Source organism: Arachis stenosperma, chromosome 9 (assembly GCF_014773155.1).
Source record: "Arachis stenosperma cultivar V10309 chromosome 9, arast.V10309.gnm1.PFL2, whole genome shotgun sequence".
Lineage (NCBI taxonomy): Eukaryota > Viridiplantae > Streptophyta > Magnoliopsida > Fabales > Fabaceae > Arachis > Arachis stenosperma.
In genome coordinates, this window is record NC_080385.1 from 158,021,024 (window position 1) to 158,038,118 (window position 17,095).

General features: G+C 27.2%; 1 protein-coding gene across 1 annotated transcript; it reads left to right on the plus strand.

Moving 5' to 3' along the window:
- The first annotated feature begins 15,557 nt into the window (after positions 1-15,557).
- LOC130947731 (transcription factor DIVARICATA) lies at positions 15,558-17,095 on the plus strand. The gene is made up of 2 exons (XM_057876431.1): positions 15,558-16,147; positions 16,513-17,095. Exons 1-2 carry the CDS (start codon positions 15,735-15,737, stop codon positions 16,844-16,846), a joined length of 747 nt encoding a protein of 248 aa, XP_057732414.1. The 5' UTR covers positions 15,558-15,734; the 3' UTR covers positions 16,847-17,095.

Below are 17,095 nucleotides of genomic sequence, written 5' to 3' on the forward strand. Positions count from 1 at the left end.
AAAGCAAAAAGAAAAATATGAATAAGAAAAAAAGAAGAAGATGGTAAAGATGAAAAAAAAGAAACAATAGAAGATGAGAAAGAGGAAGAGGAAGAATTTTGAATTATATAGAACTTAATAGAATAAAAATACACCCAAATATCTTCGTGTTTCACCCAAATATATCCGTGTTACACCCAAATTTGCTGCAAATTCAGAAAAATATTTTCTCTAATACTACTTTTTTTTCTTCTGAATTGAACCACACATCAGCTACTTAATTAGATTCAAAACAATAAAAGGAGGAGAAGAAATTCCAATGAAAAATAAAAGAAGAGGAGGAGGAAGAGGTGGTGTTAAAAAGAAGAAGAAGAAGAAGAACATACAGTAACAACACAAAGCGCGTGAATATAAATGATTTATATAAAAAAACGCTTGTACGTGGAGAATAATTTTATTAACCCTCCGAATTTAAAAATAATTTAATCTTTTTGTTCCAAACACCTTAAAAAAAAAATCACATATACACATATTACATATCATTATATTTTTACACAATATAAATACAACAAATATTTTTTTTTATTAATACAAAAGAGAATATTCAAAATAAAATTGTGGTCATCATAATCTTAATATAAATTATATGATACTTTATAATATTTATATATTATAAAAATTTAACTTTGTTATTTTAACTACTCACATCATACCATGTCAATACTAATATTTTCATATTTAAAAGAAAATCTCTAACATGTATATTTAGTATATTTAGTAAAAGAAAATATTAGAAAGTTAATTTTGAATTTTAATCTTTTTTAGTTATACTTGTTGCGAAGCCAATTTCCTCCACAAATAAGAGATTTAATAGACTCTTGATTTAATCAAAAATGATATTTATCAATAACTCTTTTTTTAATATTAAATAAAAATTCCAAAATTACCTTTTGAAACAAGAATTGTCATTTTAGATAAAATCTTAAACTTTAAGCTATTATTTTTTTATCACTTTAAATCGCTGAAAAAACTTAAAATTGTCCTTAGAAATGTAAATACTCTCATCAAAATAAATCTCTAGTTAATTAGAAGAAGAAACATTAATATTTTAAAATTAATCAGATTAAAAAGAGAAGCATGTAGACCATTAATGTTAACTCCAATTATTGTCACACTATAATATTTTTCAGCATATTTAAAATGGAATCTAAATAAAATTAAGATATAAGAAGAAAACAAGGGATCAGAAGAGTATTATTGAAATGGATGGTTAGGAGAAGAGGAGAGTGAAGGAAAGGTGTGAAGAGGACCACTTGGATGCATGCATGGTTTAATTGCATATATATAAAATAATGCATAAAATGTGCAGGTAATAAATAATAAAGTTTCCGTGGCTTTAGCTTTTGAAAAAACCGAAACCGAATGGAACATTGACTGAGATCAACTCCAACTCGATCTCAATGACGCTAAATTCCTCTCTAACCTGAAAATGTGACATATATTTTGTATAAATAATATATACGTGCGTAGTGCTGATTCTATATATTGTAATCTCATTTTATTATGAAAATCGCTAGGGAGCTAATAAAATTTTTGTCTAATACGTACAATAGGCTATTTATTTAGTTTAATATAAATTAAAAAATAAATTTTTAAAATAAAATATTATTAATTTATCAAATAATATATTTATATTATTTAAAATAATCATCCGAATAACAAAAATAATAAACATTATATCATACTAAATTGAACATCCATAAACTTTTATTATACAGATTGTATAATACTCCGTTAACTCCCTATACTTCCTCTTTTATCATATATTTTGAAAGCTGAAAATTTCCATTTAGTCCAGTCTTGTTAAAAGTGAGGGGTGAGGGGCATATAATATAAAAAAGTGAGAAAAGAACCTTTATTTTTGTAGAGAGGAGTGAGAGTGAAGATAAAGATGATTAACGTGGAAGATTTTATTCGATAAATCATTTTTTATGGAGTGAGATTCTTAGTGTGTGTGCACCAATATTCACATTTTTTTCCCTTTCGCTTTAATTATTAAAAAAGTTTCATTACAATTAAATATTATTATTTTAAATTAGTATTTAACCAAAATAATTTAGTTTTTTTTCTCAAAAATAAATATTATTTTATTATTATAAAATAAAATTGTTTCTATTAGAAAATACAAAAAAAAATTGAATATTCTTAATTATTACTGAACGTAATTGAAAGATAAAAAATTTAAAAAAGAGTAAAGTAAGAATAAAAATAAATTATCAGCATCCATCAATCATCAAGTATAACTATTGAGTTTACTAGACTGTTGACTTTCTGTACTATCTCCAGCGCAGAAGTTATTAGTCATTTATATATAATAAATATATAATTTATATTTTAAAATATATATATAAATTAATAAAATTTATTTATTAAAAAATTAATATTTATATTGAACAAATAATAATAAAAAAAATGATGTCTCCAAAAGTTTTTCAATTATTATTAATTAACATTAACTACGAATTATATAAATATGTATATTTTTTTCCTTGATAAATATAGCATCATCATCTGATCAGAGAGCAGAGGCGTGTGTGAGTAAAGGCACTACTAATTAATAAGCGGTGGAAGAACGTATTGCAATTGCATATTCATTTATTATTAATTTATTATTATTGTCTCCCCTAACACATATACATTGTGCTGTTTTGACTTCAACCATTTTCTTGGGGTGATGGATTCACTAATGGATTTAAATAGCTCTTGCTCGTGTTTACATTGCTTTGAATTTTTGCTATTATTAGTTTCTACTCTGAATTTATTAACTATATATGTGGCCTCTGCTTTTGTTTCATATGTATATATATATATTGTATACCAAACTTCTGGAGGGAATTCAAGAAGCTTGTCGCATATGGGGATGATAATAAAATTTGATAGGTAAAAGCTAATAGTGATAAAAATGTTATATGTATATTTTATGCATATTTTTTTAAATATTATCCAATTTTGATATTAAAAATAAAAGATGATAGAAAAATGTTTACATTATAAAAGATCTAAAAGAAAAAAAAATATACAATAAAACAGTATAAATATCGTTTTTCCAAAGTGCATATATATATGAAAAAAAAAAAGACGAAGAGATGGTGGTGGAAAGGAATATTTTCCTTTTGCATGAGCGTGCTGGAAATCATGGTCATGTAGTAAACTGTAAAAGTGTAAAACAATTACATCTTTTGAAGCAAATGTATATATATTATATGTTAAAAGTGCGTTTGAAACTATATCTTTAACGCATGCCTCTTAGCCTAACTATTGTGTCATATAGATAAAGATATGGAAAAGGTAGGTGTGATACTCCAATCTTAATCAGCAACATTGATAACGTATACAAAAATTAATAATAATAATAATAATAATAATAATAATAATAATAATAATAATAATAATAATAATTTATATAAAAATCAGACCCAATAAAGATAAAAAGTTTAGGAATAACCTTCATCATATACCCAACATCTTTAAAAGAGGTACTTCTCCTAGTAAATAACTGTTTTTTCGAATCTCTCTAATTATCTCTATTACCTGACAAATTTCATAGATGAAGGAACAGTTATCTATGAATAAAGGTAGAACCACTTCTGATCTCCCACCTCCTCATAAAGACGGCAGAATTTTAAAACCAAACAAGTCGGACGCTGTTTAAAAGAATTCTAAAAATCAATATACTCTTGAAACAACAACATCAACAACAACAACAACAACAATAATAATAATAATAATAATAATAATAATAATAATAATAATAATAATAATGTGGGAATTATATTATGATTCATAAGTCAATGCATGGTGATGATCAAAAGATGTAATTGAATAACGGTGGAATGGAAGCATGCATGCATGACAAAGAATTGACGTTTAATTTGTATAGAGGTGATTGTTACCCAACAAATAATTTTATTGTTTGTGATTTATGGGTAATAAGTTTGGCATTTTCTTTTTAATTTCATGCATATGGCTTAATTTGTCGTAACTCAACTATGCTTAAAGTTTTAGACTTCAAATGAATATGCATGTTTAAGCATAATTATGCTCTCATCACAGATCAAACAATGCAACAACAGGAATTGAAAGTACCTTAATAGTATATATAGTTAAGGCATATTACAGGGTTCATCTATGCTATTACCATTATTCTATATTGAACAGAAGAGAAATAGTTTATTTGTACGAAATAAAAAAGGTTATGAAGGCATTAATTCCGGGGCATAAAGGCAGTGACTTCAATCGTACTATGCTACTAAATATGTATGGCATCATAATTTGGGAAGGGTGTGAGTAGATTCCAAAATTTCTAATATTTGCATGTTCATCGAAATGGGACAAAGAATAATGAAAGCTGTGGAGACTAACGATGACATCCATATCCCTCATTTGGTACCAACCAAGACAAAGAAAAGCTGATGGCAAACACTGCCACTAAAAATTGAATTGAATTGAATTCATTCACATGCATGATGAGGCCATCATGAAATTGAAGACTCATGAGAATTCTCACTCACCCAAATAAAGCATTCAATTCCCATTACAATATTATGCCGATTCCTATACGCTTCACAACCTGGGTTTCTTTTAATTTGCCTCCATCCAATACATCTTTTGTTTTCCTACTAGGTTCAGTTAATATATATGTCTTGACATGATAAGATTAAAGTAAAGACTCAAGTACATTTAGATGATGTGATAGATTTAATTAAGTAGATATTTAATTATTTTTAATTATTCACTTTATACAAAAATAATTACACGTATTAGGAACAAGAGACTAAACTGGAAAAATAATTTATGTATTATTGAGTGTAATCAAGTTGTCTATTTAAGTTGTCTAGAATAATATAATATAGAAGGGTATTTATAGGTGCTAATAGAATTGAAATAATAAAGACGTAATATCCTATAATAAATATTCAAATATGCTAAATAATACTAATTGATTCTAATTAATCCTAATTATATTCTAACAACACGTAAATTCTTATTTTATTAATTTTTATTTTAAATATCTTATTTTAATGAATATATTTTTAAATTTAAATTTTGTATATTTTCTATAAAAATTTTTCAATATTACTCTCCAAAATGAGATATGAGAATTACTATTGTATGCTGTTTTAGCTTTTTGGTTTGGAGCAACCTTAGTTTACATCTTTAAATTATACTTGATGTAGATAAACATTTAGTTTTTGGCTTTTTGCTATGTAAATATCTCACTATTCGAAATATAAATTTTCTAGTCATCATCAGGTATTTTCAACCCACCTTCACAAATTGAATACACACGATTAAGCAACAATGTGAGAGTACTAAAATAATATTAAAATGTTACAAATAATGTGAATTCTATCCATTATATTCCTCTTTTAGATAAAGAATAACTTACTTTTAATTAACTAACAAGCTATAACTTAAATGTCATAGTTTTTTCATATTTACCTAGAGGTCGCGAGTTCGAATCTCACTCCTATCTTTAAAAAAAAAATTATAAGAATTACATGAGAAATCTTATTTTATAATTTTTTTAATTTTTTTAAACCACACATATATTAATCAGATCTAACAATATGAAAAAAAAAATAAAACTGAAAAACTAAAGAAAGCAAATAAAAAGAAAAACCAAAATGTTGAACTAGTTTTTCCATTGAAGGCAAAATGCATGCATAGGGTATGTAGAGAATGGTGTGATTTTGTACGTATGAAATTAGTTTTCCCAGGAATAGGATTACGAACAAGAAAAAGAGTATAAAAATCAAATGCTACCATTTAGGAAGGAAAAAAAAACGGTACAAGAAATGGCATATATTCCACACTCCTTCTCATTACTAATGTTTTATGAAACTCATAACTATGTATATGTTTATCAGGTTTAGTAGTAGAACACACATTTAAAATTAAAAATTAGATAAAGTTAATTGAGTCAGGATAAATTTTATCGTTTTTAATGGAGTTAATATAAAAATCGTGTGATTTGTAGATATAAAGTTCAAGTATTTATTTAAAACTTGATATTATTTTGCTTCTAGGATTTTCTTTATTTTTTATTTTTTGTCTTGGCTTCTAGTTTATTTAGTATTTGATATATCGAAGCTATTCAGAGATCCAACATCTTGTTGCTCGTAATATTTTTTTTTTGCTCATTATTTAACACTTAACAATGGATCATACCTGTAGTAGTGTTGTTTTTCAGCCCTGAAAAAATAAAAGTTTAGCAAAATATTATAGCATTAATTTTATTTTGGGTATCATAAATGGGCCCAATATCTATGGGTCGAACCTTGGTAGCTGTTTAATTGAATTTACCAAGAAAACAAAAAACCTTCCTTATGCTCTTGGGTCGACAAATGAATAAGTGTCAGTAGTCAGTACCACTTAAGTTCTTCAAACAAAATGGCTAATTGTGGTTTGGGTTGGGCTTTGTCCTAGCCCACAACCAAATCCAAAAAAATAATTGCTCAATGGTAATTCATTTGGCAAACACGTTAGAGGAGAAGAAACACGTTTAGACTTTTTTAAAGTTTCTATTTTTGGTTTGGCAAATTTTTTATTCATGAACGCAGAAGTAATTTTATATTCAAAATCACGTTTACAACTTTTGAGCTTATTCGTTTCACCAATTGGCTTTTAGCCATCAACATTCCATCTTTATTTACCTTTAACTAACTTTATCCTTTGTAAATGTTATTTTATTACTTATGAAATTTTTATTATTTCTGTTTATATGAAGTTTCTTTTTCTATTATTTATTATGTTTATTCCTTGTTAATTATTTAGTTGACATTATACATTTTTGTAATTGTGATTTTTTTGTATTATTTTTTATTATCTTTTTATAATATAATTTATTGATCTTATTAGGCAAAGTAAATTAAACAAAAAATTAATCATAAATAATAATAATAGTAAAAAATTATAGCCTAAAAGAGTATTAAGAGTACTAAAAAATATACTATATAAAAAATATCATAAAATTTTTTTGATTTATTTCAATCACTACCAAAATAAATATTTAATTTTTTATTATTCTTAGTACTCTCTAAAATTTATATTTTGTTAGTTTTAATTAAAAATATATTTTGCCAATTTTTATATGTTATTTTTATTTTAGTATATAAATATTAATTTTTTTATAAAATTAATTAATTAATAAGATTTATCTAAATATTTAAATTAAAATGATAAGATAATATACAAAATTATTTAAGTTGATGTCTATTTTAGTAATTTTTTATTTAAAAGTGATTTTTAGTAGTGTAATTCAAATAACAATTATTTTACTATAATTCATTTTAATATAAAGATTATCAACTTTAACACAAACTTACTTTTCATCAAAATTAAGTTTACAAAATCAATTTTATACAAATTTTCGTTTGAAAACTGTAATCCAAACACACAAAGTAGTAGATAGAAACATTTAAAATATTATGTATGTGAATATGTATGTAGTGTAAGTGAATTTATAATGTTATAGTACTTAGGATTGAGAATTATCTCATCTATCTGACAAAATAAATTATGTCAAAATACTATAAAAAAATAAAATAAATAAAAATTTATATAGAGATGTCTTTATATAAAATTAATAGTTAAAAATTGTTCAATAACAATTTAATCAAACGTATTAAATTATTTAATATTTTTTAATTATTAACTTTATAAGAAAACAACTATTTGTAAATATCTCTATATTTAGTGTGGTCTATAATATCTAATTCTCTATGAGCAAAAAAACGAAAAGGTTGTGTTGAAGATTGGCGAAAACCAAAATGTCTTGAAAAGAAAGATAGCGGCTCATGATGAGTGGTGATTGCGGAAGAAGACGTGTGATTCAAAGGTTCAGGTAAAGCTAAGGTCCTCCATATATTCCGGGATTTAGTTAAAGGTCAAAGAGGCTGCTTTCTTATTACAAACTTTTAAATTCTTCATTCTTCTTGTTTTCCTTTAAATACACGTATGACGCATGGATTTTCTTTCATTCTTTGGATTTATGCATGCTTTGTACACCTATTCCTTGGTTACTTATACATGACATTGTGCAATATTTATTATATTCTCCATTGTGTTGTCTTTTAGTATTCCAACCTACAATTTGAAGCATTTGAGGAAAGCCAGCCACTTGAAGCACATCATTTTGGCGGCAACCCTTCATGATGAAGTGATCCCTTTCTAAATAATAGAACCTTAAACCAACCTAACATAAAGTGTTATAGCTTTTGTATTTGCGTGGACTAATTGCCATTAATTAATGTTAAAATAGCTAACAATTTTAAGCTAAATACTTAGAACATTGTTTAAAAGAGGAGTACAGTGTTAGAGGCCAGCAACTTTTGTGATTTGTAGCCATTAAGTAACTATCAATAATATTTTTAATGGTGTAAGATTACTCACTTTTATTTTGCTGGTTACATATTCGCTAAAATTTAATAAAATTGCTGTCCCCTAAACTTTTCCTATTTAAAATGTGTACTAAAAGTGTTTGATACAGGTTGTGAGATGAATTAGAGACTTACAGATCAAGACAGTTGTCGGATCGTCTTCTTGGAACAGTAGAAGACAATACCACACTCTGGCGCTCAAGTTTTAAAAAATATAAGAGATGTAAAATAAATGACCTATCTAAAATAACTTTTGACTTTTTTATATAACTGGTAGTAGTTATTTTATCTTATTTTATTTGGTTAAGATAAAAAAATATTTAAATTTAAATGTTGGTCAAAGATCGTAAGACTAGACCATTAAAAGAAGTTAAATCTTTAATAATCGGATTAGATTTTGATGTGAGATCCGGGAGTGAGAACGGTAACAAAATGTTTTTACAAGTGAAATTAGCATGGCATAGATTCATACTCTACTTCCTTAGTTCCTAGTTCCTACCCTATTTTAATTTAAGGGAAGAATTAAATTGCTCATATTACCTAATGATTTTGTCCATTCTACACATGAAAATGGTGGGTGCCGAATTTTGTGTAGGATGGTTTGTAATAATAGTCAAATTCTCTTTTGAGAACTAGTACTACTAATAGGGGGTATAAATTCCTAATTCATGTAAGAATAGTTCAACTATCCTAAATTGATATGACCGAATCTCAATCAAAATCGTCTTCGCTATTTTCACCACTTAGCTCTCATCATATCAATATGAATATCACCTCTTTCTGTCTCCATCAACTACTTTGCCATTTCACTTCACCAATCACATATATAAACCACGCTCAAATATCTGCAGTACATATAACAGTGTACCCACTACCCACATTCATTCAAATCATAGAGAAACGGATAATAAAAGTAGACATTGAAGCAGAGTTAACTTTATATAAAATTTATGGACAAAAATTGTTACGTGAGTTAATAAATTTGATTAAATTATCATGACGATTTTCAATTATCAAGTTATGAGAGATAATGACCCACTATTATAAACGGATAAAACTGTGTTTTGACATGAAAAATTTGATGATATAAAAAGTAAAGATCTAATAAACAATTTGTTCATATCCGAGACTTACATACTTAGCAAGGCTGCACTACACACACACACACACACACATATATATATATATATATATATATATATATATAATGTTAGAAATCAGTATTTTTGTTAAATTTTAGCTAGTATTTAATTATTAAAAAAAATTAAATAATTTTACATTATTAGATACAATCTTATATCATTAAAAATATCATTGATAACTAATTAATGGCTAAAAATCACAAAATCTGTTGGTCCTCTAAATTTTTTTTATATATATTATTAAATTTCCTAATTCCTATCCTTAACAACACTAATTGATGCACATGTATCTAAGTTAGTGACATTCTCCACAGTAAAACTAAAATCACGTGTTGAAGTGCAAACATTAATTAATTAATCATGATGTTCTGTTATGTGTAATTAATCAATTAATTAAGTGCAACAAAGTAGATTTTTGGGTGGAGGAAGTAGTAATTGGAAAAAAAGAAAAGACGGCAGAAATGAATGACGTGGCACTTCGATCTTATCCGGAACCGATATGCCCACGAGGAAAATTCCAAGTGGGTGGTGCCACGTGGCAACAGTTGTTCAATGCTTTCGGTTGAGAAGGGGCTTTCTAGAGCGAATCGAAGAGGTGGGACCTCTGCCTCGTCAGCATGTGGCTTTCAAAGCGTGACACATGTTTTGACACGTCATCTTTGCAGATCGAATCACACTCTCTTTCCTCACCTAACTACCTTTTCTTACACCCTCTTCTTTTTTCTTTTTTTTTCCCTCATATTAATCCGTGGATAAATACAATGATATTGTCCGAACTAATTTAAAAATTTTAATATAAAAAATAATTTTATAAATTTGTTTATAATTTTATTTTGACATAAAATAAAATATAAAAAAACATAATAATATTTATAATATATTATAAAATTATTTTCTAGTAATTTATAGTATATTTAATAAAAAATTATTATATATTTTTATTAATTAAAATTATTTTTTTATTTTAAAAAAATCAAAAAAACAAATCATAAATTATTGATTATTTGAAAAGCTTAGATATACAGTATTTTTAAGAAATATAAGATACAAATATCAAATATCAAAATAGAATGATAGTTAAAGTAAATTATGATAAAAAAAAATAAAATAATTTTTTTAATAATGTAAATTATTAAAAAATGGGTATTTTTTATTATTGTTGTTACTACTAATTTTTTTAATCTCACTATATAAAGTTGATTACATTGTATATATTAAACCCATTTCTAAGTCCGGTCCAACGCTGATAAATCCGACCCAAATAAAATAAAATAGAATGAAAGAAGACAGAATAGAATAAATTTTATATATAGAAATAATAATTCATCTAACATTTTTCAAACTTAAAACTGTATATCCCAAGTTCATGAACAACGAGTCATGGTTGTACGGATAGAAAGTGACATACTTTTAGTTTACGAACTTCACAGTCACTTGTGTAGCTCACATTATTAACGAGACAAATAATCTATCTTATAGTAACAATCAACATGACAATGAATTTATCGAATAGTATACAATTTGTAATACAATGTTTACTTACTAAGTAGTTTAACTTTCTTTTCTTTGTGTTATAATTATCCTTTGATGTTAATTTTAATTTAACTCTTTATTATATATATATTATACACTAAATTTATTGACTCTCCATACTTTCTCTATATATAAAATTACAAGACAAATTGGGGGAGTGTGTCATTTTTGGTATTGAAAATTAGATGCCAAATCCTTTTTTTTTTAAATGAATTTGGTGAACAATTAGTAATCAATATCCACCCAACTTTAAAAAGATTAATACAATAATAAAAATGATTTGTATTGTCTTATCTATGGAAACATCAAAGCTATATTACAATACAAAAGTTATTGAATTTAGCAAACCTTTTGCGGGTGTACAGAAATGATTTTAAGGATTTTTTAGAAAAAAAAAATTAGCAAGTAAGAGTCAGATAATAATCAATAAACTATAACATATACCTTTATAGTTTCATATTTTTTAATCTCTCTTTTTTCTGATTTGCGGTTGTTAATTGTTGTCTATTTTTAGTTGTGAAATTAACATTATTATTTCTCTAATTTTTAGGTGCAGGTCTTCTCTTTCTCTCTTTCTCTCTCTTTCTTTTTTGGGATAAATCAACTCTCTCTCTATATATATATATAAAAGGAATGGTGTTAGTCAAACCGACACCTAAAAATTATTCCATAGGCATTAGTCCAACTCAATATGTTTGTTAAAAGTTAAAATAAATGGAGCATCTAACTGCAGAATCTATTGATCCTTTCTTGAATAACTTATCCGAAATCTACAGTTAAATGATTAGCAATATGTTTGTTTAATTGTTTCTATATATTTAAGTTGAAAACCGTACCGAAGGATTTAACATCTAAACCTTATTAATCTTAGTAAAATTTAATGGTCACCAGAAAAAAAAAATTATAGTATATATAAAAACAGCATCTCATCAATATTTGTATTTAAAAAAAATATTTGAACCCAATTGTTTTTGCGTAAAAAAAACACTAAAATAAACTTTATATTCTCTCTTTATTAGAGCTAGCAGAATATATCTTATTCATCGCAGGTAGGATAAAAATCGTATTAGGTATATAATGAAAGAAGTGAAATTTAAACTCGTAACTTTTTTTATATAATGACTTGCAATAAATGAAAATCACTAAACTAATTACTTAATTTAGTAATCTAAGGCATTAGTTTTTTATTTTTTATTTTATTAATATGTATGAAATTTAGAATAATTAAATTTTATATTTGTTTTGAAAAAATTTGATATTTTTACAGATAAAGCAAGGTAGGGTAGGATTTAGAATTTTAGGGTGCGGATAGAATTAGGGTTGAAAAATTCTCAACTCGTAAATAGTAGGGTTGGCAAAACTCCCCAAGACGCGGGGATCCCTGCGGGGACTGCTCCGAATGAAAATCCGACTGTAGAAAATTTTTTTCGCGAAAATGAGAACGGGGGACACGATTCCTCCGAGGCAGGCGTGGGGACGCGAGCTGGATCTCCGCCCCGTCTCCATTAATCCCCGAAATTCATAAATCTATTGAATTGCCCTTAATAGTTGAATTATTCTAATCCTCATTTGCATGACCCTTCTTCAATTAAGAGATTCTTAACGCTGTTCATACTCCATCCAACCTCTCTGCAATTACTCCCTCGCCACTCTCTCTTCTCGTCGCATTGTCACACCTCTCACCGTGCTATCATCCTCACTGCGTCGTGCTCTCTATTTGCGGTATTCCTTTTTGTAACTCTAATGTCGTGTCCATTCTCCTCTTTATTCACGCGTCTCCCACCTCGTCCATTGCTTTGTCTTCTGACTCGCCGTTGCGTCTCTCCCTCACTGCGTCATTTCGAAAGAAGTCACCATATTGTTGTTTAGACTTTTGTATAAAATTTTGTTGTTTTTGTATAGAATGAATACTTGCAGCTCTATTCATATGGAAATTAATAATTAGTTGAAACTATCATATAGATAGAAAATAGGGTCCCCATATAAAATAAGGCTCTATAAAAAATAAGGATAGAAAGCAATATTCTTTCACAACAGAAAATAAATGCAGAGACAAAAACAAATCTGAGAACAAAAATAGAAATAAGGATACATCTTCCACTCCCACCCTATCCCATTAACATTTTTAATAGATAAGATAAGATAAAATGTTAATAAAATTTTTAACTTCCAAATAAAATTAAAGTAAAGCAGAAATCCTACCCTACTTATTATAAGCCCTACGCCCATTTTCCCAGGCTTCCCCCTCTTTTTGTTTGCTATGCATGCATCTAACATATATAATTAATTTCGGATCAAACTTCTGCAGAATGAGAAATTAATGTTAGTAAAGTAAGAAACTAAAAGTCTTATTGCTTTTTAAAATAAAAGGACTTATATATAATAGAAGTTTTAAATTTAATAATAATTAATTTTTTACATGATAACTTCATAATTTTTTTATTAACTTCACATAGCTAGCTAGATGGACATTTGTATGTCACCGTCCAAAACATAGTAAAAGGAGATATTTCCCATGCGCGATTATTTTATTTCAACAAAAAACATTTTTGTTAGAAAAGTTAAATTTAGAAATTGCAACAGGTGTTATAATCTAATGTTGATGACAATTGACTGTTCAATTAAGTTTCCTACCAGTCTCATTCTGAATGCAAGTGAAGTCAAAAACTCAAATTGCATGAACACAACTACCATGGAAAGCATGACAACTGTGATAATCACAAATAACGAGAATAAACTAATTAACGGTTACTTTAACACACATGCTGTTTTTTTTTTTATGTTATGTTCATATCACGGAACTGTAATAAAGGAATAGGGCCCTCAAAAACGGATTTCAGGTGACAAGCATTTTGAATGCAATGTTGCTTATGTGAAGGGCCTAATAACACAGACAAGTTCATCATGAACCTAATAAAGAGAAAAATACTTTCAATAGTCCTTATATTCTAAATTTAATTAAATTAGTTTAACATAATAAAAGTTAATTATAATTAATTATTTTAAATTTTATTATTTATTTTAGTTGAATTTAATTTATAAAAAATCTTATTGTTTCAAGTCTTAACATTATATATACATTGTTATTCAATTAGTTAGGGCAACGTTATTAGCTATGATTTAGTACTGTGATCTAATAACTAATAAACTAATGATTACGTTATTCGCAATAAACATGGATTTAGTTTTAATTTAAATTTATTTTTTTAATTTTATTATTGTGTTTTATAAAATACGAAATGATTAAGAATTTAAGATTGTCGTTAGTTATAATTTTTAAAAAGATCGGTATTTTGAAAGTAATTAAGGTGGAGTTTTCAAAATTTAAAAGTCTAACATAATTTTATATATTAACTAATTTTTAAATTAATATTTAAATTTATATTTTTATAGTATTTTTTAATTTTAAAAGCTATTTTATTAAACATAATTGTTGCTATTTATATTTATTAAAAGTCATTTTTAATTTGATTTACTAAATATAAATACTATATTTTTTAAAAATTATCTTTTAAAAGTTAGCTTTTATAAATTATTTTAAAAAAGTAAAAATTTTATAAACTGAGTTAGAGTGCGAATAGAATTATAACGTGGAGATTCTCAAATTGCAAATGGAGTAACATTGAGTTTTAAAAAAAAATATTAATTATCAGGTAGAGTTTAAAATTGAGTCTAAATTTTAAATTTTACCATCCTATCCATTGTGACGCTTAGTAAAAAGTACCTGAAATTGTATAGAATATGTGCTGAAAATTAAAAAAAAAACCTCCATTCTTATTTTGTTGATTATTTTTTTAATTAAGAAAAAAACAAAAATATTAACATTCAACAATGCAACACAACTTGAAAATAAAAGCAAATAAAAAAAACCCTTAAACACTATAACATAATAAAATTATACATTATATTTTTAATTTGTTTATAATACTTTTTATTAGTTAATAAAATAATTAAATATGTGAATATATTATATCCACAAAATAAAAATTAAATACGGATAAATATTTTGAATATTATTCAAATTTGTTCATTTAATAAAAATAATAATAATTAAAAATCTTAATTTTTCATTTTTTTTAATGTTTATTAAAAGTCCTAATTCATTCTTTAATTACCTTCTTAATATATAAATAAATAAAAATGTATATTATTTTTAAATTATCAAAATAAAAATATTCAAAATTTTATTTATTCAAAAATTAATAAAATAAGTAAAAAAATAGAGTTGGTAATGTTAATTATTTTTTATTAAAGAAATTACAAAAATAGAAAAAGAAGGAAAGAAGGGCAAAAACGTGTTGGTATTGAAGATCCCTTAAGAGTATGAGTTGGTCCCACCCAGCACAACAGATTTTCCCTAACCCAACCTAAAATATAAATTAGGCGAATTTAATTAATTAATTTGGTGAGAGGTTTATATAAATATGAGAGGCGCGTTTTCTTAAAACCCCCATCAAACAGAAGCGAAATCTCCAAGATAGCGAGTTTCTCTTATTATTTTCTTTTTTCTTTTTCATTTTCTCGCTACAGTCAGCGAAAACAAACAACAAACAGTTGGAACACGCAACACATCACAACGACGCCAGACTTGTTTTTCCTCTTTTTCAATTCTGACTCGAAATAAACGACAAACCTGAGCATGTTTCAGGAGACCGCCGCCGTGGCCACTCGGTGGGGGACTGAAGCGGTGGAGGTGCGGATGAATCACTGGACTAGGGAGCAGGATAAGGTCTTCGAGAGAGCCTTGCTTTTCGTGCCGGAGGACTTACCGGACCGCTGGGACAAGATCGCCGAGCAGGTTCCCGGCAAGTCAGCCGTCGATGTCAGGGACCGCTACGAGGCTTTGGTCCGCGACGTCTACGAAATCGACTCGGGCCGAGTCGAGGTGCCGAGTTACTCGGATGACTCGGCGGGTAGTGGCGGCGGCGGTGGTGGTGGTGGTGGAGGGTTGTCTTCTTGGGACTCAGCTAATCAGATCTCGTTCGGGTCAAAACCTAGGAATAGCGACAACGAGAGGAAGAAAGGTACTCCTTGGACGGAAGAGGAACACAGGTATTTCCGCAATTTTAGTTGAATTTGATTCTCGGCTTTTTCTTTTTTCTTATTTAGGGGTTTAGGTTTTGTTTTCTTCATCATTGAGTAATGAAATTATTCAAACCAATTTTGGTTTTGTTTTGGTCCCGAAAAACTCTGTTTTTCTTTTTCCCTCTTTTAAAAGGAAATTGATTTTTGTTTTATTTTGATTCTTCATTGTAATTTTGAGCATGGAAAATTTGGTTTTCATGCTGAAAAATTCAAATTTTTGAGCTGCACTTTAGTGGCGGCGCCTTTATTTGTGACAAATTCCTCTTTTAATTCTCCCCTAATTATTATTTTGTATTATCTTATTATTTATTTATTGTTGTGTTTGTGATTAGGTTGTTTTTGATTGGGCTAAAGAAATTTGGGAAGGGAGATTGGAGAAGCATTTCAAGGAATGTGGTTGTTACAAGAACACCTACTCAAGTAGCTAGCCATGCCCAAAAGTACTTTTTACGCCAGAATTCGGGGAAGAAAGAGAGGAAGAGATCAAGCATCCATGACATAACCACGGTGGATAGCAACTCTGTGCCTGTGCCTGTTGATCAGAATTGGGTTGCTCCTCCACAGCAAGAGATGCAGCAACAGCAACAGCAACATCACCAGCACTTTAATCCGCACAATCATGTGGGTGCTGGTGGGTTTGGGTATTCAAACTACGGTGGCTTTTGAATATAGTTTTAGTGTTTTGTATATAGTTTTAGGTTTTCATTCATAACTTCTTATTTGTAAAGGTTATCGTTTTCTAGTTGACACTGTCATATTAGGATAGTATTATTGCTAATTGTATTTATATATTAGTTTAGATTCCGTTTAAATTCCTTTGTGAATCTTAAGATATAGTAAGGGGTTAGTTGAAACTAATAGACACTTTTAGGAACGAATACAACTGCAATTGAAAATTCTTTGTTTGATTGTTTC